A 26,972-nucleotide genomic window follows, 5' to 3' on the forward strand; every position below is an offset into this window, starting at 1 on the left:
TTACCATGCAAAAGTCACCACCGTTATACTAGTATGTTCTGGGTGGATTGCAGGGTGTTGCATTGTGGTTGCTAGGCGGATTTTAGTGGATTGCTATAGATGTTCCTGGTGGTTTTTTATTGCCTCTGTTTAAAGGAGTCTATGCCCAAGTGTCTGTGGTATTTAGGTCCCTAGATTTGGATTGGGACATTGTGGAATGTTTTTGGACATTTTATTTTTCCCTAGGCAAGAGTTTTCAATCAAAATATTGTCAGATTTTCAGAAAAATAAATTTCAGAAAAATTCACTTAAATAATAAAATAATTTCATGCCTCTCTTCAATAAGCTGCAATTTTGTGCTTTTACACCAGAATTTAATGCTTTCGGTGTTTGTTCAAAAAGTTTTACTTTTGCTTGTTTTTACAAGCTGAGTGGAAAATATTTTTTCTATATTTTTTTTTATATTTAATATTGTTATATTTTTTCTTGCATACTTTTTCTGGTGCTTTTACACCAGAGTTTAATGCTTTCGGTGTTTGTTCAAAAAGTTGTAACATTTGCTTGTTTTTACAAGCTGAGGGGAATATATATTCTGAGGTGAATATATTGTATCTGTGTAAAGGACACAGATAAAGTTTAGAGTTTAAGATGTATTCATTACAATATTACTTTGATTTTTTTTTTTTTTTTTTTTAAGTATAATGGATTTTCTTGTCTCAAATAACGAAAGGGGATCTTCAGGTTGTCAAGTAAATAATTCTGTCCCTTTTGGTTCCAGAACGTGTGTCAAATTCTGTGGTGCTCTATAAATGGGACGTGCCGCTCCAAACTGGACTCGCCAGTCGACGGAACCAAGTGCGGACCTGAGAAGGTAGGAGAGATTTACATGTAGAGAGAAGTGGTTTTTTGTATCACCATATATTTACTCGTGTATCTGTGTGTGTCAGTGGTGTATCTCTGGTGAGTGTGTCATCGTAGGGAAGTTACCGGAAACGGTGCATGGAGGGTGGGGCCCCTGGAGCACCTGGTCCTTCTGCTCTCGGACCTGTGGAGCCGGCGTCCAGTCCGCAGACAGGGAATGCAACAAGCCTAAGTACCATTATTCCTCAGTGCTTTTCTTTCATTCATTCATGTTTTGTGGTCAGGAGGATTTTTTTAAAAGAAATTTGTTTTATTCAGAAAGGGTGCATTAACTTAATCAAAAATGACAATATCAGAAGTTGATCAAAAGTGTCCAGATCAGCATATTAGAATGATTTCTGAAGGATCATGTGACACTGAAGACTGGAGTAATGATGCTGAAAATTGAAAATTCAGCTTTGATCACAGGAATAATGTAGATTTTAAAATATATTCAAATAGAAAACAGTTATTTTAAATAGCAATAATATTGTACATTATTACTGTTTTTACTGTATGTTTGATCAAACGGTAAAGTGTAAAGTGTTACCGATCAAATAAATGCATCATTTGTGAGCATAAACTTCTTTCAAAAATATTAAAGAACCTTTTGAACGTTAATGTATTTGTGTGTGTATATATACATATAAATATGTATATTGATTTCATAAAAAGTTAAAAAATCTAATATTTATTTGTCACGTGAAATCAAAGGTCAAGTCGGGTGCATTGTATTCTGGGATATAGTATTCTGTGTGCAGTGTGCTTGTTATATACTGCACTTTTTGTAAATGTATTGAGCCATTATTGGGGGGATAGTCAGAGAATTTACATACTGGCTACAATAAACGTACTGCATAAATAAGTACAGTGGTTGTTGTATGCTATCCTGACAGTGTGTTCATGTATTTCTGCATATTATCTTCTGTACTACCAGCAGAAAACACAAGAGGGCACACCTGTACCTATTTTGCGAACTGCTGCTGCCTTTTTAGTGCTGTCATAAATTCACTAGCGTCTTACATTTTTAACTTTAAATAACCACTGTCTCTTTTTTTTTCTCCCCATTTCAATTCCTCCCCCTTCTCAGTCTGTCCTTGTATATTTTGCCGAACATATGATCTGTAGCATGATTTTTGTTTCTATGTACAGACCTGAGTTTGGAGGGAAATATTGTACGGGTGAGCGGAAGCGCTACAGGATTTGCAACACGAAGCCGTGTGCCAGAAAACAGCCCTCCTTTAGAGAGATGCAGTGCAGTGAATTTAACACTGTGCCTTACCACAATGAACTCTACGAGTGGATCCCTGTTGCGGCGACCTGTAAGATCACATGCATCAAAATATTCCATTCAAATGTGTATATGCATGGGACAAGATCAATATTTGTGGTCAAGAGAAAATACACTACCGTTAAAAAGTTTGGGGTCATTTATTTGCTGCATTTATTTGATAAAAAATACCCCAGAAATTGTAATATTGTGAAATAAACTGTTTTCTATTTGAATATATTTTCAAATGTAATTTATTCCTGTGATCAAAGCTGAATTTTCAGTGTCACATGATCCTTCAGAAATCATTTTAATATGCTGATTTGCTGCTCAAGAAACATTTCTTATTATTATCCATGTTGGACACAGTTGTGCTGCTTAATATTTTTATGAAAACCATGATGCATTTTTTCAGGATTCTTTAAATGAATTGAAAGTTCAAAAGATCAGCATTTATTTGAAATAGAAATATTTTGTAATATTATAAAATCTTACCCCAAATATTCACTATTGTTTATATATCTTAACTTTTATTAGCACATTAGCATATTGACGGCATCAAAACTAATATACTTAGATTAAAAACGATTTCATGGGTCATGACGAGGATCTGTTTCAGAAATTTGAAAGCTTATTCAAAATATTTTTTTGTAGGCCATAGCATGTGGCCTAATTGACTGTTTTGGGGCCTGTGAGCCACCATCCCTGCTTCTTTGAACATATTTCTTCTCAAGAGCTCTTTGAATAAACACAGCTTTCTACAGAACTGTGGCGCTATTAATGTTTGTTACCCTGAAGACTTGAGAAATGAAAACATGTGCTCTCTACAACTGAACAGCTGAGCCAAGACACTGCGGCGGGTCGAGGCCTGTTGACATTAACATAAAACTCCTTACACGTGGCTGCTTACAGTTTTATAGAGTTTGTTGGTTCACTTTCAAGAATGCCCCACTTTTATTAGCCAGCTTTAGAGGTGTGTGGGTTCCTGACACAAATGTTTAGTCATTGTTGTTTGCTCTGTTTAAGCAGTTGGAGCACAGCAGGAATTTGGGATTGTAGATTATAGCCTAAAGACTATTTGATGTTTGCATGGTAACAATATCTATTAATTATAAACTTTATATGAGTCTTTTGGTAACTTAGATTTAGATTTACAAAAAAAAAAAAAAGTTCTGTGGCAGGGTGTACGATGGTATAGAATAGTATCTATGCCTAAACTACTGTTCAAAAGTTTTGGAGTCAGTAAGATTTTTTTTATATATATTTTTTTATTCAGCATGGACACATTAAATTGATCCAAAGTGACAGTAAAGACATTTATAATGTTACAAAAGATTTATAGTTCAAATAAATGCGGTTACTTTGACCTTTATATTCAGGATAAAGGATCCTGAAAAAATCGTGTCATGTTTTCCACAAAAATATAAAGCCGCATAACATTTATAATAGTAAAAATTGTTTATTGAGAATCAAATCAGCATATTAGAATGATTTCTGAAGGATCATGTGACACTGAAGACTGGAGTAATGATGCTGAAAATTCAGCTTTGATCACAGGAATAATTTACATTTTAAAATACACGACCATAGAAAACACTTGTTTTATATTGTAATAATATTTCACAATATTACTGTTTTTACTGTATTTTTAATCAAATAATGCAGCCTTCTTTAAAAAACATTAAATAAAATCTCACTGACCTCAAACTTTGAACAGTACATAGTTCTAGGTTATATCATGGTACTTTTTGGTACTTTCCATGATATTAAATGTATTAGGATAAAGGAATTTATTCTTCACTGTCTGTATCACACAGTAAATAGCAGGCCTGTCTCTCTCTCACAGCGCGTCCATGCGAGTTACACTGCAAGCCTGTGGATGAGGACTTTTCTGAGAAGATGTTGGATGCGGTCACAGACGGGACGCCCTGCTTCATGATCAACAACAGCAGGAACGTCTGTGTCAATGGTGTGTGCAAGGTAGTGTGGCTGGGTATGTCTTACTCAACCCAATTGTGCTTGTGTATTGATGTTTTACAGCTGTGTATATCAGTGTGTAACAAAGTATTTTGTGACACTTTCACATGTCTGAATGTCATTACATATTAAATGATCAAAGATGCATCTGTGCTGCACAAGCTTCACTAACAACATTTTTTCTTCATTATTCTTGTTCAATGTTCTTTTCAGCTTCATTTTGAACTGTATGCACTACCATTCAAAAGTTTAGGGTTGGTAAGATTTTTATTTTATTTTATTCAACAACAAAAACATGCTCAGCAAGGCTGCAATTATTTGATCAAAAACAGTAATATTGTGAAATATATATTTTCCTTTAGAAATATTTATAACAATCTAGATGTCTTTGTCACTTTTGATTAATGTGATGCATCCTTGCTGAATAAAAGTATTTAATTTCTTTCACACACACAAAAAAATAATAATAATCTTGCTGACCCCAAACTTTTGAACAGTAGTATATATTATCCAGATGTGTCACCTACATGTCCATTTACAGGTAAATCAACCTTAAAGGAATATTTCATCCAACAATTTAAATTCTGTCTTCATACTCACTGTTCTGCCTTAGGAAAGCCAGTCATACAGGTCTGGAACGACATAAAACGTTTTATATGAGATATATGAGACATATTTGTTTCATAAACATGTCATTTTTGAGTGAATTATGCCTTTAATTATTGTTTTTACGAATACATAAATTGGTTGGTCAACAGCACATGCCTTTTTTTGTCTCCTAATATTGACCTGTCATGTTATGAGAAAAGTAAATTATGTTTTTGTGCCATAGAGAACAACTATATTGTGTGTGTGTGTGTGTGTGTGTGTGTTTGTGTAATCTTTCTCCAGGAGGTGGGTTGTGATTTTGGCATTAATTCTAATGCTAAAGAGGACAGCTGTGGCGTTTGTCTCGGTGACGGATCCACTTGTGAGACGGTGAAGGAGAACTTTGTGAAGCTAGATGGATTTGGTGTGTAGCACACATGAGTTATATATTTATATGTATATTTCTATATTTTAGAGATTAAATTACATTTAACAAATGATAAATTAAATGATATATGTCCAGATGAATGTACTTTTGTTGAAACTCCAATGTTTGAATGATGTCTTATATGGTTTATAAGTGAGATCATGTGATTTAGGTTACATGGACCTGGTTTTGATTCCTAAGGGAGCTCGGGATATCTTCATACAGGAAGTAGAAGAGGCTGGGAATTTCCTTGCGATCCGAGCGGCTGATTCAGATGAGTATTACCTCAATGGGAATTACATCATTCAGTGGAACGGAGAGTATGAGGCAGGTGGCACAAAGTTTTACTACGAGCGGAGCGGAAATATGGAGAATCTCACCTCTGCAGGACCAACAACTGAACCTGTCCGGATCCAGGTACCCTCACGCATGTAAACACTTGATCTGCCTAAATGCACATGTACCAAAGGAATTTTCTAGGTTCAATATCCTTTAAACTCTAAAGACACCATCAGGTTTATAAAAACAAAGAAAAAATGTGCACTTACATTTAAAGAAGTTCAAGAAATCCTGAAAGTAAGTTGTAGTAAGGAAATGTAAAGCTAAAAAACAACAATTAAATAATAATAATTAAAATAGTGTTTATGGATCGTTGCATCACATCCCTTTATGAGAACAGAAAAAGATTGGCAAATGATTTTATAGCACCATTCTCATACATGATTGATAGGGCTACATAAAATTGTGACGCCATTTACAATTTAATTCCTGTTGTATACGTTCAAAACAGTGTGTATTTTGGCTTTTATTCTTGAGCTTTGCTTTGCTTTGCCACATCGACTTTCATTTAAAAACACAACTGGAAATGCAATTTTTGTTTGTATTAACACATTGAGTAAAGAGTATGTGGCTTTACTTTGGAAATCAATTGTAGTGAACCTACATTATTGGTTTAATGACCAATTTGCCCAGAAAGCATTTTTGTTAGAATACCGGATTTTGATTTAATTCAATTCTCTGGTGAAAAACCATTTCATAATCGGGGCAGGCACAAAGAGTGTTTTTTATTTATCACTCTTCTTCTGAAATGATTTATGTGAGAAAGCATGAAAAATAGCATGACAAATAAAGCCGTTGCGTCTTAGACTGGCGGCACTTGCAGAACAAGATGATTTCTTGAATACTGCAATTAAATGATAGATGTTTTTGTTTTAATTTGAAATGTTCAGTTGTTGTTCCAAGAGCTGAATCCTGGTGTCAAGTATGAGTACACCATTAAGAGGAGTCGCCCGCTGGGGAACGATATTCTGGAACCTGAATATATCTGGAAATACGGAGCATGGACTGACTGCAGCACCACCTGTGGGCTTGGTATGGAGATTTTCTTTACTTTTCATTACAGTCCATACTTAAATTGACTTTTTTTTTGGTTCCAAACAATTGAATCGCAGTAGTTACTGGGTTTGTTGTTGTTTGTAATGTTCTCCCATCATTTAGATATCTTTAAAAGCTGATAGGTCTGATTTTTTTTCTCTCTGTATAGGTGAGCAGCATCAACCTGTGCGCTGTTTCGAGGCAGAGGTTGGCGTGGTTGAAGAAACACTATGTGACCCCAGTACCCGTCCTGATGACAAGCATCGCAAGTGCAAGAACATGGACTGCCCTGCGAGGTACGGTAATGTATAAATAATGGCTATGTGTTAAGAATGTACAGTACACCACCATACCCATCTTATTTATTATTTCTGCAGTGTGTGGTATGTTTACTGTGCATAGTATGCAGCTTTTCTGTACGCTTCGAATAACCAAAGAACCTACGACATTAGACAGCAGAGTATACTGTTCTGATAACTGTATCCCATAATACAGCATGTCTCATTATTCATTAAATAAGCTAAAACAACAAAAAATCTAGATATTTATTAGTATTTGGTTATTTTTATACTGAATATACATCTTTATAGTTATGCCAAGCACTAAAATATTTTATTGGGGAGAAATTGTGAGTGGGGGGGCCTTCAAATATTGTTGTGGATAATAGACCTTAATCAGGGTAGCGCCATATTTTTGGAAAGGAATGAAAACAAGGCAGTGAGGGATAGAATACATTGCGTTCAATGGATTGTACTGTGGTTAAAAACATAGTGTTTATTCAGCTTGTAAAAATGTAGTTGTAAAAATTACATGATATAGGATATTTATTCAGTGTACGCAATTGTAAAGGCTGTTACGGAGCCACAGAGTGGAAAAAAATATGAGATGGGAGGAAAATGTTTTTGCGTTCCCCCAAGAAAGAAGTTTCTCAGGGGAGAGAATGCAAAAGCATTGCCAAATCATTTTTCCTCCCATCTCATATTTTTTCTCTTCACCATGTCCCTTTAGGGGCTCCTCTGGCTGTAAGTCTATCCCTCACAGCCTCATTTTCATCCGTGTTAAATTTAATATGGCATCTTACCTGGCTAAGGTCTATGGGGGGCATTGAAGTCAAAAAGGTTGAGATACACTGGCCTAAACCCTTGCTGACTTCAGGTGGTGGCTGGGAGGATGGCAGACATGCTCGGCTACATGCGGTCCCACCGGAGTGAGAAAGCGCACCATACTGTGTGTGCGTACGGTGGCCGGAGAGGAACGCGTTCTGCACCCTGGGGACTGTAAGCAGCTGCCCAAATCCAAAACTGTGTTACCTTGCAACCGAGATGTACCGTGTGGGTCAGAATGGACTGTGGGGAACTGGAGTGAGGTGGGCTGTTTTATTGCAAATTAACCTGATTAATGTTCTTTATGTAAGAGCTCTTATAAGTGCCCCTAAAGGGACATGGGAATTGCAAAAAAATGGAAATGGTAATTATATATCAATGCTTTTGTGTTCGCTCGCAAAATTTTAGCACTGAAATATAATTTTTCCGACCATCTCATATTTTTTCCATCACCATGTCCCTTAAGGTCTCCGCATCAGTTGCATGTTTTGTGGATTGTTTGGAATTGTTCAGGATTTAAAGAAAAACTTTTACCCTCATTTTGACTTTTACTTTTACTTTAAAAGGCCAAAAATCACAGTAAAAGTCAAATCATGACTAAAGTATCAAAAAACTGGTGTATTTATATGTGCTTGTAGATAGATAGATAGATGGATGGATGGATGGATGGATGAATGGATATGGATGGATGGATAGATAGATAGTGGATGAATGGATATGGATGGATGGATGGATAGTGGATGAATTAGATAGATAGATAGATAGATAGATAGATAGATAGATAGATAGATAGATAGATAGATAGATAGATAGATAGATAGATAGATAGATAGATAGATAGATAGATAGATAGATAGATAGATAGATAGATAGATAGATAGATAGATAGATAGATAGATAGATAGATAGATAGATAGATAGATAGATAGATAGATAGATAGATAGATATGGATGGATGTGCATTTATTCCAAGTCTTCTGAAGTCATGCAATAGCTTTGGATGAGGACAAGACCGAAGTTCAAGTTGTTGTATTTTTCAATGAAAATCTTTTGCCTGTCAAATCTCATTCATGCATGCACATATTTATATTACTTTTGCCCAGTGGTGGACGAAGTACACATACCATGTACTTGAGTAAAAGTAAAGATTCTCAAGGTAAAATATTACTCAAGTAAAAGTAGAAGTGCTGCCTTTAAACATTCACTTGAGTAAAAGTACAAAAGTATTTGCCTACCAAATGTATACTTTGATTTTTTTTATGGCTATAATGTCCTATTATAATTTGTCACAAGACTCTTGCTTAACTCAGTCTAAGTGAAGACTAATGTCACTCTTGGCACACCAGTCTATTAAAAAAATGACATTAATTAGTCTGATATATATATATATATATATATATATATATATATATATATATACACTGTATGTATATATATTTGAATTGAATTAATATTTTGTGTGTTTAATTTTGGAGGGAAGGGGACTGTTCCCATAAGGTATAAAACATTTAGAGTATTTACTGTATATATTTTTCTCCAGTGCCTATGGTCATAATTATTAACATCTTAATGTTATGATACATTCACATAAACCTGCACAACGCCATTAAATATATATGTGATTATTCACATCCAAAATAAAAGTTTTTTTTTACATAATATATGTGGGTGCACTGTGTATAATTATTTTATATATATAAATACACACACATGCTTGTGTATATTTAAGAAATATTTTCATGTATATACTGTATATAGATTTATATATAATTTATATTATATATAAATATAAATATTTTATATATAAATAATATTTTTTTCTTAAATATACATGCATGTGTGTGTATTTATATATATATACAAAATAATTATACACAGTGCACCCACATATATTATGTAAAAAAACTTTTATTTTGGATGTGATTAATCATGATTAATCATTTGACAGCCCTAATATATATATATATATATATATATATATACACACACACATATATATTCACACACACATGCGCGCGCGCGTACACATACATTTATATACATTCTATATGCTATGTTATGGGAGCAGCCAATTTCCCTCCGAAATTAAACACAAAAATTTATTAATGCAGTGTTTCTGCTAGGCTACTCCCCAGAAAAAAAAGCTATTAGATGCAAGTAATTTTAGTGGCAACGTAAGAAATGTACATTATGCGTCAATAGTTACCGATAATTGCTGCAAATAGCTGCTGCTCTCTGTCCCGCTTAAAATCATTGTCAACGCGATTTGTTTGGAACTATTGAGAGCTAGCCTACACGAATAACGTGACCGCGCGGCGGCGAGATCACTGTCACATCTATGTTCACAACTCTCATTTGACGGCTCTGGTTCGCGCTTAGTAGATACCGGTAGATACCGCCAAGGCAAGTTCAAAACAAAGCGTGCGCGCTGATTGGTGGCTCGTTCGACCAGTTACGTTTTTATCCACTCATAAATAAGAAGGAAAGACTGATTTTGAAAATGTAGTAGAGTAAAAAGTAAGATATTTGACTTTGAAATGTAGTGGAGTTAAAGTAAAAGTCTCTCAAAATTTAAATACTTGAGTAAAGTACAGATACGCAAAAAAGCTACTTAAGTACAGTAACGAATTACATTTACTTCGTTACTGTCCACCACTGCTTTTGCGTAGTAATTAGTTGCATTGTCATACTATTTCATTTGTGTATTACTGGAATATATGATTGTCATCCCGCAGTGCTCTCTGTCTTGTAATGGAGGAATACAGTCCAGAACAGTCAAGTGCGTTGCAAAACAACCCAGCCAGTGCAACCCTTCCAGTCGACCTCGTTCCACAAACTTCTGTAACCTCCAGAGCTGCAGACCACAATTCCGACCTAGAGTCCCTCCTAAAACCCCAACGCAGGCCCCCGGGACCCAAACACCAGGATATAGCACCACTATCGTGCCTCCAAACACCTCTACTCCCATTACAACACACACCAACACTTCCCCAACATCCACAACATCTGACATCATCCATGAAGATGACCGAGACTTTATCTTGGTGAGGGATGGTCACAAAGACAATGATGGTCGGGGAGCGGGTCCCTCAAATACTAAAGACCGGGGAGCTCCTGAGGACGAGGAGGGAAGCACAGACCTGCAGCCTCCGGATAAAAGCTACACAACGGGTTATGATTACATAGTAGAAGATCCAACCGGAGAAGAAAGAGCACGTGTGGATGATATGTTTACCAGCACTCCTGAAGAAGTCCCCACATCCACTGTCCGACCAACCACAACCCGAGCACCAATGCATACTATCATTGACACAACAAAACCAACCTCTACCAGTAGAACCCAATACATTGATCTCACAACACATCAATGCACTAAAACAAGCCCATTTGAACTAAATACCACCCCAAAACCCAAAGTGCCACATTTAAATACTCAAAGTCCCCAAGCAACTTTTCCTACAGTGAAGATACTCAGGAAGGCCTCACAAACACCGAAAGGTCCCAACAAAGGCAAGGCGCCTAAAGCTTTTAGGCAGAGGCCGGAGACGGCGAACACCACCGATGATGACTATGGGAACCTGAATGCACGAGATCCCATCAGAAGGAGTGCATTTTGGGAAGTTGGCAACTGGAGTGATGTAAGAATGAAAACTTAATTAGTCCATGTCTAAGGTGATCATCTGCCTCTTGTTGCATTATCTGCAAATAATTATAACTAGATGTGCATTTCCAGAAAGAAATAGCAATGCTTGTGTTGCATAAAAATAATAGTGTTAAAGGTTTAGGTTTTAGACTTTGAATGGCATGAATTTCTTCCTCAGTATTTTTGTCTTGTTTTTCAGTAGAAATTAGGGGTTGAACCGACTAGTCGATTAGTCGACCTTAATGAAACACCGCGACGCTTTAAGCTTGACGTCGACTAGTCGCGATGATCATGTGACACATGATTGCGCTACTTTTAATACTAACATGTTGCAGACGACAACAGATGAAGAGCCCAGAGGGTAATTGCAGCAAGAAAGCAGCATTGGTACATCAAATGTGTGTAAATACTTTCCTAACCTAACACTAGATATTGTTGAAAACGAAAGTAAAAGCATGACGCACGCTCACTACCGGAAATGAGAGTTCAGTATCTTTATTAAAATCATTAAAACATTTTTTTTTCATTTATTTAAACATATTAATGATGTAGCTAATTCACCCGCAGTTAATTGGAATATTATTTTGTATTACTTGGATCTGCGCATCACTAAGGCACAGATGTGAATTTATAGCTTTTTTTCCTTTTCTTTTCATCCTAAATGATGATGTAACTGCGGGCTGTTTTCACCAGGGCACTTCATGTGTTTCTGTGATCTGATAGCTATCCGATCGTGAAAAGACCAGGTGTAAATGCCCTCCGAAACGCACTCGAGACGGATTTAAATCCGATCGCTCAAACCGCCTCAGGAGGAGGTCTGGGCCGCTTAACAGACGAAACTGGACAAGTGTAAATGCATCTGGTTTTTGAAACTGGACTTCTCCCAACAATGCTAAAAATAAACGTGTGAGAGCGTATTATAGCGATGAAGCTATGGCAACGCGCATCGCCGCATATGAGCAGCTCGAGCATCTATTCATCAAGCCAACGTGCAAACTATCGCAAATCAAAGTGAAAGTAAGTCGCAGACGCTTAACACACAATCATCTTCATTAAAAGTAAAGAAACAGAAATGATCTTACCAGTGCTGTCTCTCTTATTGCGGTCTTTGATTTTGAAATTAGCTGATGATCAATAAAATGCAGCTCATTATTGTTGCTTTCGGTGACGTGAACTCCGTTAAATCTGCATAGCGCGTTGTTTGAAGATCGGATTTATATCTGTTTTGCGAAAACATATTTATGTGACCAGGTGTAGGCTAAATGGCATCGTTTTGATAAATCAGATCAGTAAAAAAACATGAAGTGACCAGGTGTAAACGGCCCCATTATGAGCTGTCTGTCAGCATCTGTATAATTTTCTGTTAATTAATTGCAAATTGTGGCATGTTGCAAAGCAGTCCCATCTCTTGTGTTTTTATGAATGACGTCATCGACTAGTCGACGTCGACTCGACTTTGATGTCATAACAGTCGACTTAAAAAAATCTGAAGTCGTTCAACCCCTAGTAGAAATATCTAAATATTCTTGAATCAAGATATATTTACATGAGAAGCAAAATGACATGATGATTATATATAAATATTAAGTGAGTTTATGCCTAAAATGGGGGGAGGGGGGAATCTGCTAAAAAAAGTTTTAGTTTTTTCCCCCATTGGTAATTATTTTTTCTTTTTGAATCAATTTTAGTTTTCTTACCCCGTTGGAAATGATTTTTTTCTTGTTTTAAGCACAAACTCAATTTTGATATATTTCTGAGAAAACAAGACTTTTTTTTGCAGGATTTTTTGATGAATAGAAGTCTTCACTGTCACTTTTGATCATTTTAAGAATAAAAGTATTAAAAAAAAATTTTTTTAAAGAAAAATTATACTTACATTGACCCCCAAACTAGTGTACCTGTTTATTTACGCTTGAATCACTAGAGTTACCCACGTCCATCTGAGGAAATAAAATGCAGTCATGCAGTACTAATAATGCACTCACTCTAGTCTCTAATGTGTTTTTTTTCTTCAGTGCTCCACTTCGTGTGGTCTCGGAGCGGTATGGCGGTCCGTAACCTGCAGCTCAGAGCGTGAGGAAGATTGTGCCAGTGTGAAGAAGCCAGAACCTGCCCGACGATGCAACCTGCGACCCTGCGCCATCTGGAGGAGTGGTAACTGGACCAAGGTAAAGCCACGTTTCCAAACGAATTAAACCTTAACTACTGTATGCTGTTCTGAACTGTGAGATCTCCCTCTCTTTAGTGTCCTGAAGGCTGTGTGACTGATATGAAGCATCGAGAAGTGCAGTGCATCGACACCCAGAGCGGACGTCCATTGAGGCCGTTTCACTGTCAGGCTCTTTCAAACAAACCCCCCAGCAGTCTGCCCTGCACCAGCCGGCCCTGCCTGCAGTGGACCAACTCGCCCTGGGGAGAGGTACTAAACTGAGGATTACAATACTTATGTTACATTGCAGAAAACTGTCTAGTCTCTAGATAATGCATGTGACGGTATCAACATTTCATATCATGATAATTGCTGAAGCTTTTATTCAATTAAGTTACAAACTGTAAGAGTTAAATAACTTTTTTCTTATAACATTTTTTTTTTTTACATTTGAATACAATAAAACAATACTAAGTAATTATTATTTAAGTGTTTTCACTCCCCATCTAGGGCATGTTTTAGTCCAGATTCAAATGTAAAAATGTTTAAAGAACATATTGCAGGTTAAAAAAAACCCTAAATTAATATATAACCTTGTATGAAAATACCATATGACAAGGTAATGCAGGATTTAAAATGTTTTAAAACGACATAAGGGCACAAATTTAGTAGATAAAGTGAGCGTTTCTTTGACTGCTCGTAAAAACCTTTTTTTTTTTTCAACATCGCGTCATTTTACGTCACCAGAGGGAGGGAGCCTCAGCAGCGCAGATAGGTTTGTATTCAGTACGAGCGGGTAAATTTGCTTTTTTATACTCAGAATGACAATTTGGAATGTAAAGAACAACATATTATACAGTTATTTGTTTTATTAGGAAAATACCATATACATAAAAAGAATTGGGCTTTTTTTCACGTTTTATAAATGACTTCACATTATATGTACATCTTTTGGAACAAACTAACTAAAAACAAAAAAGCAATGAAAACATGTAATGCTTTGAAAGCACAGGATTTTATGTAAAACTTTTTTTGTGTTTTTTATTTCCTGGCAGCTAATGTTAATGTGATATTGTGAATATGTAAAACCTCTTGTTTTTGTGGCATCGAATTAAAAAAAAAAAGTCAGTAAGAGCGGTCGTGAATCACTGTTTTCGGTAGTTTTTATATTTTAATTTATCATCGTCATCATGGTAAATTATTGTGTTTGTGGAGGTTGCAAAAGCTCCGGCCTGTCAGGACATCGAGTCAGGTTTCCTAACAAGAAAAGGGACGGTGCTGTCTATCGTGCCTGTGTGCGGTGTGTGCAGCTGTAGAGACAGGATTTCTCTTCCGCATCGGCTTCGAAAAACGCGATCGTGTGTAGCGTACACCAGATCTGAGGAACAAAAACGTGTATATCAGGAATAAAAATATCTATCTGTCTCTCGATGAGCTAAGTTATATCACGTTACGTTAGTCTGGACGGATATAATGAGCATGACATACGCGCCTGATCAAAGCTTATATAGTTTATTCTGTTATTGGTAAAATCCAATACTCCTAGATGACCAATAATAGCTTTGCTATTAACTGATACGATGGTAATAATCGATATTCACCTCACATTTTACCAAACAGAATGAACGATGCACTATTAACTCTATTACACTATTAATTAAAACTCACAGTGAACAGCATTAAATATAAAAACACATATGCCTTACCTTTTTGTTGCAGTGCAGTTTTTATTGCAGTGGTATAATGTTTTGCCGACAGCACTACAGTCCTCATTTTTTTATTGCTGCTTCCATTCTCCTGATTGCTATTATTTAATTTCTTCTTAAAAAAACATCCAGGGAAGATTGAATAGGCCTGTTCTTTTAATGTTTACTCAGTGTCTGACAGCTAGGCTAATCAAAAATACATGCGATTAAGTGATGCAATAAACTGCGGCTGCGCACACTCACTCCACACAAGATGTTTTATAATAATACTTTTACAATAATGTGCGTCTCCTCTGACCGTTGTTCTGTCTAACATTAATCCTGGCCTGTCCCTGCTCTCTCGAGTCCGAAATGTCATTGCGATCCATTGTTTTCCTGTTGTTTGAATGGTTTGAATCGACCGCTCTCCCGCCCGTTACGTCACGCCCGTCACGCCCATTTTCAGATGCGGAAGTAAAATTCTCTCACAAAAACGACTCCAGAAGCCAATGTAACGTATTAATAAGTATATTTTAAAGAAAATCTAATTACTACTGTTTTTCTATACATTGACTCGTTGGGTCCTCTAACCTGCAATATGCCCTTTAAGTTTAATAAATATAGTTTATAAGACTTTCGTTCATCTTCGGAACACAATTGAAAATCTTTTTGATGAAATCTGAGAGCTTTCTGTCCCTCCATTGACAGCTACACAACTGACACTTTGACGCTTCAAAAAGTTCATAAAGAGACCGTGAAACTAATCCATATGAATTAATCGGTTGGGTCCAAAATTTTCTGAAGAAACTTGATTGCTTTATATAATGGGCAGATTGAGTTAAGGCTTTTATTCACATCTAAACATTCATCAACTCACACAGTTGTGGTAAACGGAAGCTCAAACATGTTTGCTTGGCGTGTGAGAACCAATGAGGTTCATTCTCGTGTTACGCATCACGTTTGAGCTTCAGAAAGAACCAATTTGGTTTGTTCACATGCATTAAGCAGGTTCAGTTGATGTTCTGTTTATGTGTGCTGATCAATGTTTATATGTAAATAAAAGCCTAAATTCAATCTGTTCATCATAGAAAGCGATTTAATCTCTTCAGAAATGTTGTACTAAAGCGCTCAATTCATATCGATTAGTTTTACCATCTCTTTATGAACTTTTTGAAGCGTCAAACTGCCTGACTCGTTCCGCCATGCTTCTCATGCGTGTTGGGCTTGTTTACATTGGAGAATACATGCCTCTGAAGCAGCACACACGCAAAGTTGTACATTTTAACCGACTGATGGAAAAGTATTTCCGTCAGGACCATTATCGTCAAAGATGATTGACAATTAGCATACAGTTTGGATTGGCGGTGTGGTTCTGTTCTGGGCAAGAACTCCCTGCGCATCCATGCAGCCTAGCATTGATAAGAGCATTGAGAGCAGTGATAAACAGAACAGAACCAACATAAATGTATCTCAGATATTATTAATGTTCAGTGATTTAATGTACAACATGATTCAAGAAAAATTAGTCTGATTCCAAGAGGAATATCAGAAGGCCGAGTTCTGACTGGACGAGAGGAGGAGCTGGGGATGGAGGAGGGTAATTCACAACTGAGCAACGTGATAAAAATCTGCTCATAACACTGAATGGACCTTATATGTAGGGATGCTGTCATAGGCATCGCATTTCTATAGGTAGACGTGGATGAGCTGAGAGTCAGCTGATGAGAGCTTGACTGACATGACCTGCCAGAACTAGCTTGATTCTAAAAATGGATTCTAAACTATACCATACGCACAACCGGCGCTACGTCATAGAATGTCTCTGAACAGATTCATGCCCACTTTTGGGGGAAATAAACTAGACTTCCCATAGACTTCAATACAAAATAGCGTCACAAAACAACGTCCGTACACAGCCGAAAGGCGTGAATAGCTTAAGAAATCATTAAGATTAAACATGTCAAGTAATTATATGTCCACCCTGCCTGCCATAGAGCGTAAAAGATACATACACAAACTTAATTTGGTCAATTTAAAAACATGTCCCTTCATTCTCCCAGTGTCAAATTGGTGTAACAACCCCACCCAGTGGCCAGAGGTGTCTTTCTTTTACTTTCTATGGTCTTACCCTGACATTTACTCGTATCGTACTTCATCGAGTCACCATATGGTAAGCCAGTGAATGATTTTACTTCGTTTTTGAAAGTAAACGTCTTTAAATGTATATATTTTGTCTTATAATATACATTATAATATATATAACCTCACTGGGTGGGGTTGTTACACCAATTTGAGGCTGGGAGAATAAACGGACATGTTTTTAAATTGAACAAATTAAGTTTGTGTATGTATCTTTTACGCTCTATGGCAGGCAGGGTGGACATATAATTACTTGACATGTTTTATATAAGTGATTTCTTAAGTTATTTACTCCTGTCGGCTGTGTACGGACATTGGTTTTCGCCGTTATTTTGTATTGAAGTCTATGGGAAGTCTAGTTTGTTTTCCTCCAAAAAGGGGCGGGGACGAAATTGACAGTTGTTCCCGGATGTGCCGGTTGTGCGTATGGTCTGTCTGAATACTCGATTCTGATTGGCTGGAAGGTGTGCATTAAAACCGTTTATTACACAGGTAGTTCAGTCAGTTTAATCACTGTTCTATATTAATGCACTGCTTTCATTGAAGCGCACACAGATCACTCGGAGATCACGCTTCTCACACAGAAACATTCAGGAGCACAGTTGTTATCAACACTACTATTAATAAAATATATTCGCTACTGAATCGCTACAGTACATTTCTCATCAATGAGGGGGTAACATCGCTGTTTTGGGAATTAAACTCACAACTTTGCATCGGGTGGTTCTTTGCCTCCACGTGGTGCATTAAAATTGTTACATTTTAACAACAGCTAGCCATGGATTATCCTTTACATAAAGAATTATTCACTGTATTTTGAAGTGCCCACAATAACAATACCATGCATGTTCATGCACGATGTTACTATGATATATTATACCAAATATCAACACATGTCTAGTCTAGATAAATGTTCTTCATCTGTGATTGACAGTGCTCTAAAAGTTGTGGGGAGGGAGTGAAGGAAAGACTTGTGCACTGCCCCGAGTATCAGCGCTGTAACGTCACGCTCAAACCCACCAGCACTGAGTCCTGTCGTCTGCAGCCCTGCACCGGCTGGGAGACTGAAGCCTGGGCTCAGGTAACACACTGCACAGACCTCACTCTTCATTCAAGAAAAGAGTAAATGTGGGTTTGGCTTGAGATCATGATGAATCCAATGTGTTGATGCACTATTAGTAATATTATTCGTTTTTAATTAATGCCTTAATTCAGCATGGATGCATAAAAAAAACACAACAAATTCCTTGTGTTTTGCGCACACTTGGTGAATAAAGCTGATTTTGTTTAAACTGATCAAAAGAGACACTAAAGAAATTTTTGATGTTTAAAAAAAAATCTAATTCAAATAAATTCTGTTCTAAAAATATGAAGCACAACTTTTTCATCAATAATTGTAATGAAGATGCAGAGGCAGAGTGAGAATCCATTTGCGGGAGTTTATTTGTGAGATTCACCCTTAGCAGTTGAGAGAAGGCAGGCAGTGGATATGAACAAACGTGACTGTCAGAAAGTTTCACATCCAATAGGGAGATCCAAAAGGCATAAGTCAGGAAGCAGGCAAGGGGTCCAAGCAGTAACATCAGTCCAAACAGGCAACCAATACAAAGGGGTAATCCAGGAATCGTAAGGCAGAGAATCAGGCAGAATCATACACAGGCAGACAGGCAGTAGAGAGTAGACAATAACGCTTGGTAAGGCAGTGTAAACTGGCAATACTTCGCGACGAGTGAAAGCATGGTCTCTGAATAAATAGGCAGGCAAACAGGAAATGAGTGTAGAAGAAGAGGGCGTGGATCACAGTCAGTATTCCGGTGAGAGCTCCCTCTGCTGGTTAGGCCTTACAGAACCCCTCCCTCTAGGAGCGACTCCTGGAGCTCGACGCGGCCGTCCCCGTGGTCTAGGTGCTGGTCGGTCAGGTCTGGCTCGATGATAGTCCTCTATGAGGGACGGGTCACAAATGTTCTGGGCAGCTACCCACGATCTCTCCTCGGGTCCATAACCCTCCCAGTCCACCAGATATTGGAGCCGACCCTCTCTTCGTCTAGAGTCCAGTAACTGATTGACAAGATACGCAGGAGTACCATCTATGTCCAGTGGAGGTGGTGGTTCTGGGTTCTCATGGACAGGGTAAGCATTCGGGTGGACCGGTTTGAGGAGAGAAACATGGAAGGAGGGAGATATGCGGTAGTTAGTAGGAAGCTCTAATCGGTAAGTGACTTCATTTATTCTTTTGAGAATTTTAAAAGGGCCAACGTACCTAGGACTGAGCTTCCTACTGGGCAGCTTGAGCTTGATGTTCTTAGTCGAGAGCCAGACTTGTTGTCCTGGTTGATAGGGAGGATGTGGGCGACGTCGTCTGTTGGCCTGGAACTCCTGTGTTCTGACGGCCCGCTGGAGACGGACGTGTGCACTGTCCCACACCCTTTCACTACGTTGAATCCATTCATCCACTGCAGGGACAGAAGAGGGTTCGCCCGACCACGGGAACAAGGGAGGTTGGAACCCCAGGACGCACTGGAAGGGGGTCAAGCCGGTAGATGTGTGTGTGAGGGAGTTCTGAGCATATTCGGCCCAGGGTAGGAATTCTGACCAGCGATGTTGCTCCCGACTGCAGTAGGTTCGTAAATACCTGCCGATTTCCTGGTTAAGGCGTTCAACTTGGCCATTGGCTTGGGGATGATAACCTGATGTGAGACTCACATTGATATCTAACTGTTTGCAGAAAGCTCTCCAGACCTGGGAAGTGAATTGTGTGCCTCTATCGCTGACGATATCCTCCGGAAGACCATATACTCTGAAGACGTGGTTGAATAAGGCTTGGGCCGTTTCCATGGCAGTGGGTAGTCCCTTTAGTGGTATTAAGCGGCAGGATTTGGAGAACCGGTCGATGATTACGAGAATAGTCGTGAAATGGTTGGATGAAGGGAGATCCGTCACAAAGTCTATGGATAGATGGGACCATGGTCGTTGTGGAATGGGTAGTGGTTGCAGAAGACCTGAGGGTGATTCTTTGGGGGTTTTAGACTGGGCGCAGACTTGACAAGATTTGACATAAGCGGTGATCTCCTGTGTCATGGTAGGCCACCAAAATGAATTTTGTATGAGATGGATGGTGCGAGAAATGCCGGGGTGGCCTGCACTAAGGGAAGTGTGGACCCATTGCGTAATGCGTGGACGCAGATTTTGCGGAACATACTCCTTGTCAGGGGGACAGTTAGCAGGTTGTGGTTCAAGTTGTTGTTCCTGACGCAATTCCTCCATGATATCCCATGAAATAGGAGCTAGGATAATGGAATGAGGAAGGATGGATTCAGAGGTGTTGGTTCTTGTAGGAAGGTCATGTCGTCTAGAAAGTGCATCTGCTTTACCGTTCTGACTGCCTGGTCGATAGGCCACGGTGAATTGGAAGCGAGTAAAAAACAGAGCCCATCGAGCCTGACGTGAGTTGAGGCGTTTGGCACCCTTGATGTACTCCAGATTTTTGTGATCGGTGATGATTTGAAAAGGGTGAATTGCCCCCTCCAACCAGTGTCGCCACTCCTCGATGGCGGCCTTCATAGATAGCAGTTCCTTGTTCCCCACATCATAATTTCGTTCTGCAGCTGTTAGTTTTCTAGAGAAGAATGCACAAGGATGAACTTTGCCTGGTTGACCGTGTCTCTGTGAGAGTACAGCTCCAATTCCGCAGTCAGAAGCATCCACTTCGACGATGAAGGGTATACTGGGGTCGGGGTGTTTCAGAATGGGGGCTGACGTGAATCTTTCCTTGAGGGTGACAAATGCTTGGGTTGCCTCTTGGTGCCACTTAAGTTTTGTGGGTTTACCCTTCAGAAGTGATGTTAGAGGTGCTGCCACGGTGCTGTAGTTGCGGATGAAACGTCTGTAGAAATTTGCGAAGCCTAGGAATCTTTGTAACTCCTTGATTGTTGTGGGTTGGGGCCATTCCGTGACTGCTAATACCTTGACTTCATCCATTTTAACGCCATGATGATTGATGTGATATCCTAAAAAGGTGGTTTGGTTGACATGGAATTCACATTTCTCTGCCTTGACGTAGAGATGATTCTTGAGTAATCTCGAGAGAACCACTTTCACATGGTTGATATGTTCTGTTTCAGACTTGGAGTAAATGAGAATGTCATCAATATATGCCACTACAAACTGATTCAGGAGATCCTTGAAAATTTCATTGATGAATGATTGGAAGATGGCAGGTGAGTTAGAAAGTCCATAAGGCATAACCTGGTATTCGTAGTGCCCCCTAGTGGTGTGGAACGCAGTTTTCCACTCGTCACCCTCCTTGATTCGGATTAAGTTATAGGCGCTTCTTAAGTCTAATTTTGTAAAAATGGTGGCTTCCCGCAGCTGTTCCAGGGCAGAAGGTACTAGAGGTAAGGGGTAACGAAACTTAACCGTTAAATTATTGAGTCTCCGGTAGTCAATGCATGGTCTTAACCCTCCATCCTTCTTCTCAACGAAGAAGAATCCAGCAGCGGCTGGAGAGACAGACGGACGGATAAAACCTGAGTCCAGAGCCTCTGTGATGTACTCCTCCATAGATTCACTTTCGGTCCGAGTAAGGGGATAAACTTTGCAGGTGGGTGGCATGGCGTGGGGAAGGAGATCGATAGCGCAGTCCCATGGTCGGTGTGGTGGTAACTGTGTAGCTTTGGTTTTGCTGAAAACTTCAGAGAGATGGTGATAAACAGCAGGGATGTTCACGGTTTTCTTGGTGTCAGGGCTCTCAATGCTGGTGGTGTGACAAGGCAGTGGCGTTGTGGGGATGCAGTTGCTTAGACAAAACGGGGACCAATGAGTTAACTCACCATGGTGCCAGGAGATATCTGGATCGTGGATAGATAGCCAGGGATGTCCTAGAACGACTTGGTGTTTGGGGGAGTCAACGACATACAGCGAGATAGATTCCAGATGAAGCAAGCCGACTTTGAGAGTGATAGTAGTGGTTTGATGAGTGATTCCCTCTCCAATGAGCGTGTCGTCAATGGACTTGATCTTGATGGGTGGTTTACATGGCTGAACGGGGATGTTGTACTTTGTGATGATGTCCTTATTGATAAGATTCAGAGCGGCTCCAGAGTCAATCAACGCTGTCAATTCAAAAGACATGGTGTCAAACTTCAGAGTGATAGGTAAGGTAAGTGATTTATTACTGAGTAGGGAGAGATGTTCGATATTTACCCTCGGAGTGGGGATGGTTTTGTGTGGACATCCGAGACTGCGATGACCTGCTTCACCGCAGTAAAAACACAACTGATGTTGCCGGCGTCTCTCTCTCTCTCCTTCCGAGAGCCGGGAGACGTTAAGTTGCATTGGCTCGTCATGCGGATCATGTCTTGTTGTGATGGGGGGTAGAAAACGGGGTGGCTCTCCCCTGCTTTTCTTGCGTGTTGGGGCTTGTCTCATGAGATTGTCGACTTTGATGGCGAGAGTGACAAATTCGGAAAAGGAGGTTTCTTCCCCCTTACAGGCTAGTTCAGTTTGTAACTCGGGATTGAGGCTGCGTTGAAACATGGCTTTTAACGCAACATCATTCCAGCCACTCTGTGCAGCTAGTGTCCTGAACTCAATAGCGTAGTCAGCCGCAGTGCGGTTACCTTGTGTGATGTGGATTATTTGCGTGGATATATCCTTACCTCCAGCAGGGTATTCGAACACTTCACGGAGTTGTTGAATGAAATAGTCCACTGAACCTCGGAATCGTGAATCAGAGTCCCAAACAGCGGCAGCCCAGTCGATCGCTTTACCTGTCAACAGTGTCATTAAAAACGCACATCTCTTCCTTTCAGTTTCAAGCTTTTCCCCTTGGTGTTCAAAGTAAAGCTGGACTTGACGAACAAAGCCCTTACATTGTTCGGCAGAACCATCAAACTTCTCAGGAAGTGCAAAATTTACCGTCTTTGGTGTGGATGGTGGAAGAGAGTGGATGTAATGAGTCAGATGTTCATTGGCTGACTGGAGTTTAGCGAGTTGTTCTTGGTAGCCCTTTAACATCTCGCTCTGATAAGCAAATGCTGCTTGCAAATTAGTAACTTCCGCTGGACTCAAAGGAGGCGAAGTATTCTGTAATGAAGATGCAGAGGCAGAGTGAGAATCCATTTGCGGGAGTTTATTTGTGAGATTCACCCTTAGCAGTTGAGAGAAGGCAGGCAGTGGATATGAACAAACGTGACTGTCAGAAAGTTTCACATCCAATAGGGAGATCCAAAAGGCATAAGTCAGGAAGCAGGCAAGGGGTCCAAGCAGTAACATCAGTCCAAACAGGCAACCAATACAAAGGGGTAATCCAGGAATCGTAAGGCAGAGAATCAGGCAGAATCATACACAGGCAGACAGGCAGTAGAGAGTAGACAATAACGCTTGGTAAGGCAGTGTAAACTGGCAATACTTCGCGACGAGTGAAAGCATGGTCTCTGAATAAATAGGCAGGCAAACAGGAAATGAGTGTAGAAGAAGAGGGCGTGGATCACAGTCAGTATTCCGGTGAGAGCTCCCTCTGCTGGTTAGGCCTTACAATAATAATAATTATAAGAAATGTTTCATGAGCAGCAAATCACCATATTATAATGATTTCTGAAGGATCATGTGACACTGAAGACTGGAGTAATGATGCTGAAAATTCAGATTTGATCACAGGAATAAATTACATTTAAAATATATCTACATAGAAAATAGTCATTTTAAGTTGTAATAATAATATTTCACAGTATAACTGTTTTTACTGTAATTTTGATTAAATAAATGCAGCCTTGGTGAGAATAAGAGACTTCAGTAACACTTTACAAAAAGGTTCCTTTTGTTAACATTAGTTAAGTAATTTACAACCCATGATTTGCGACTTGTTATTCCTAGTCTGAAGTATGTGGTATTTATGATCATGTGGGTGGGACGTTGTTAGTCTAGAGAGCATTTTATTGGACAAAAGTTGGCATACGGCCCTCCCTGTGCATCCATGATGTCATCACGGTTTTTATTGATTGACAGTGCTCCAGAAGTTGTGGTGGAGGGGTTCAGAAGAGAGCGGTGAGGTGCGTGAACCAGGAATCCGGCGAGGAAGAAAAGACGTCACTGTGTGCGAATAACAATAAACCTGACAGTGTGAAGAACTGCAACCCAGAGGAGTGTAAAACTGATTTAGGTAAACTCAGTTATGTAATATCCCGTCCTGTTTATTTCATCATTTATGATTAACATAAAGTGGCCCCTAAATGTACTTGGACACTGAATGTGACACTGCCTGAATGTCACAAAAAATATCAAACAAATACTGCAAGATATTCTCTTCACTCTTATTTTCTCTTCATCATTTTTGCTCAGTGTCTTTTAATCAGCTGGTGTTTTGTTGATTTTTTAGTGGATGTATGAAGTCAGTTTTTCTCAAACAAGTTCCCAAACAGAGGAACCACAGGTTTAGTTAATTACATTAACTATATCAGCATGATCCACTAACACTGGCCACGTATACACTGCAGTTAAATGCTTTCTATTGAAAACAAGACCTAAATATTGCGACCTGCATCTGCCTACTTTATTAACTCCATAAACTGGATCGCTTTATGAGCCAAGCGTTAACAAGTCTCAAAACGTGTATAATAAGTGTACATGGCAACACTTCAAGCCTTACAAACATAAACAAAACATGATGCCTCCGTAGACTGTGGTTTATTTAAAATTACAGAACACTTTGTTATTAAAGTCTGTGATATTACTTTTCAGTCAAAAAAATAGCTGATACCAAACACAAAAGACTCCAGAACATTGCTATGGTTACTATCTATCATCTGTCATTTTGGAAGTGAGTCGTGTTCCGTACACACACACACACACACACGGATATTCACTCCTCTATTCACTCTCATGTTTGGTTAGATTAAAATGAACCAATTGCTCTGTTAGTGCAGTTCATTTAAATAAGTGTGAGCGCTGTCATCTGAACACTGGTGTACCAAACAAGCGGACCGAGACGCTGAAAAGATGGGTCTCGCTCCGCTTCCAAACCAACTCTGATGCGGATTGAATACAATATGAACGCAACACGGACCAAAGACATATAAACAAACCAAAAATGGAGCATGATGTCACAAGATGCAACCCTAAAAAGGAGAGAATGCTCAAGCATACCTGTTTTTTCTCATCATAGTCGCGATGTTGTCCATCACAGTTCGGTACAGGCATCAGAACCGCGTCTCCTCGCAGCAGATCTTCATGTGTGTGTGTGACGGAGGGATTCCTGCCGCTGTTTTGACTCCTTTACACATTTATAAGCTCTTCACGAGTTCTCAGCTGGTCAAAATACCATCATGTAGCTACACACATACAACAAGCATGTATCCCAGCAGCATTGTTTTGGATGTTCGGTAAATTCCATGTCATAAAAGCCGACCAACCAGCTTGTGAACATATCCCTGTGCCTTTAGGTTTAATGTGAACGCTAAGCGAACCAGGACTAAATGTTTTAGGGGTTTTTTCCGGTCCGTACCAAACGAACCAAGGGTAGCGAACTACAAGTGTGAACACCCTAAATGCATTTGTCACTCCAGAAAGTTTACAGTGTTGTCAACATGTTATTTTAGTGAAAAATGCTTTGCTTCAAAAGTGTGCCTTCTTTCTGTAAAATAAGTTATTTGGTTTAATGTTTTGCTATCTAATGCAATGGAATTCTATTTATACATTTGTATATATGGCTTACGTGTGCCATTGTACTGTATGAAATCTTTTTTTGTGTAAGAGACCAAAAATTGATCTCTTTACCCAAGACATTGTGGAAAACAGTGTGCCACCATGGATCACTTATTTTAATGTGCTGCTCCATGTCTTTATAGATTAGTTTTATATTAAAGCCCCTTTAAATATTTTTGTTGTTTTTCTTCTCTTCTTTGCAGGTCTGGTTTGCAAGAAAAACAGCATGTCGACACGTTTCTGTGAGAAGCTCAAGCTGCTGGGTCGCTGCTCCCTGCGCTCCATCCGCAAGCAGTGTTGTGTCACTTGTATGATGTAACACTTGCAGAGGTCAGGCTTGGGTCATCTCATCAAACTACTGGACTTGCTGAAGGCAGGGTTCACGGTGCTCTAGAAATGCAGACGTCCCTCTCAAATATATGAAAATATGAGGTTTTTACTTGAACAAAGGATCCTGGGCATGTTTCCCTCCATTTTTTTTTTTCAAAGTGCGTCATGAAATGCATCCGGACACATCAAGCTGTAGTTACAGGATTCATCATCAGTTAGACAGGTAACCTATATATTGTTTTTTGCACTCATTTTTGAAAATTATGTCATTCTTTTAAACCCAAAAAGGTGTGTTTTGACAGGTTTACCAGTCAAGAACTGGTTGAACACATACAGTAGCAAGACGACACCTGTTTTTACAGAGCCATTATTTAAAAATCATGGATCAGTTGAAACTGCCATGAAGGGAGCAAACCTTTTGGACGTACAGACTAATATTCAGGTTATTCATTAAAAACAGTAGTTTTTATCTGATGTGTCATGTGACCACTGTCTGATGAACATTAACGTTTTCACAGTATAAGGGGAACGTGTTTTTCCATTCCACTGCGGTGCTTTTCCATTGTTTTTCTATGTGAACACGAGCTAAAAGGACGAGTTTAACCTTTGCGTTCGCATCTCACTCATGACACGCCATTGTAAAAATGCACCCCTCAAGTTAAAAGTAGTTCAACTTTTAAAATACTTGATTTTTAAAGCATTTAACCG

At 39.0% G+C, this 26,972-nt stretch overlaps 1 protein-coding gene across 1 annotated transcript in view; it reads left to right on the top strand.

The window, feature by feature from the left end:
- Positions 1–26,525, top strand: part of adamts12 (ADAM metallopeptidase with thrombospondin type 1 motif, 12) — a 44,172-nt gene extending 17,647 nt beyond the window's left edge. The window contains exons 10-24 of the mRNA XM_056254814.1: positions 758–850; positions 927–1,072; positions 2,032–2,201; positions 3,996–4,129; positions 5,018–5,138; positions 5,314–5,558; positions 6,371–6,512; positions 6,685–6,811; positions 7,671–7,881; positions 10,354–11,256; positions 13,277–13,429; positions 13,507–13,680; positions 18,169–18,315; positions 24,240–24,393; positions 26,138–26,525. Of these exons, the coding sequence (XP_056110789.1) occupies positions 758–850; positions 927–1,072; positions 2,032–2,201; positions 3,996–4,129; positions 5,018–5,138; positions 5,314–5,558; positions 6,371–6,512; positions 6,685–6,811; positions 7,671–7,881; positions 10,354–11,256; positions 13,277–13,429; positions 13,507–13,680; positions 18,169–18,315; positions 24,240–24,393; positions 26,138–26,253 (3,036 nt within the window). The 3' untranslated portion in view covers positions 26,254–26,525. The remainder of the gene's footprint in view (positions 1–757; positions 851–926; positions 1,073–2,031; positions 2,202–3,995; positions 4,130–5,017; positions 5,139–5,313; positions 5,559–6,370; positions 6,513–6,684; positions 6,812–7,670; positions 7,882–10,353; positions 11,257–13,276; positions 13,430–13,506; positions 13,681–18,168; positions 18,316–24,239; positions 24,394–26,137) is intronic.
- The last annotated feature ends 447 nt before the right edge of the window (positions 26,526–26,972 follow it).

The sequence above is a fragment of the Rhinichthys klamathensis genome, unplaced genomic scaffold (genome assembly GCF_029890125.1).
Source record: "Rhinichthys klamathensis goyatoka isolate OS25496 unplaced genomic scaffold, OSU_Roscu_1.1 h1tg000114l_1, whole genome shotgun sequence".
Lineage (NCBI taxonomy): Eukaryota > Metazoa > Chordata > Actinopteri > Cypriniformes > Leuciscidae > Rhinichthys > Rhinichthys klamathensis.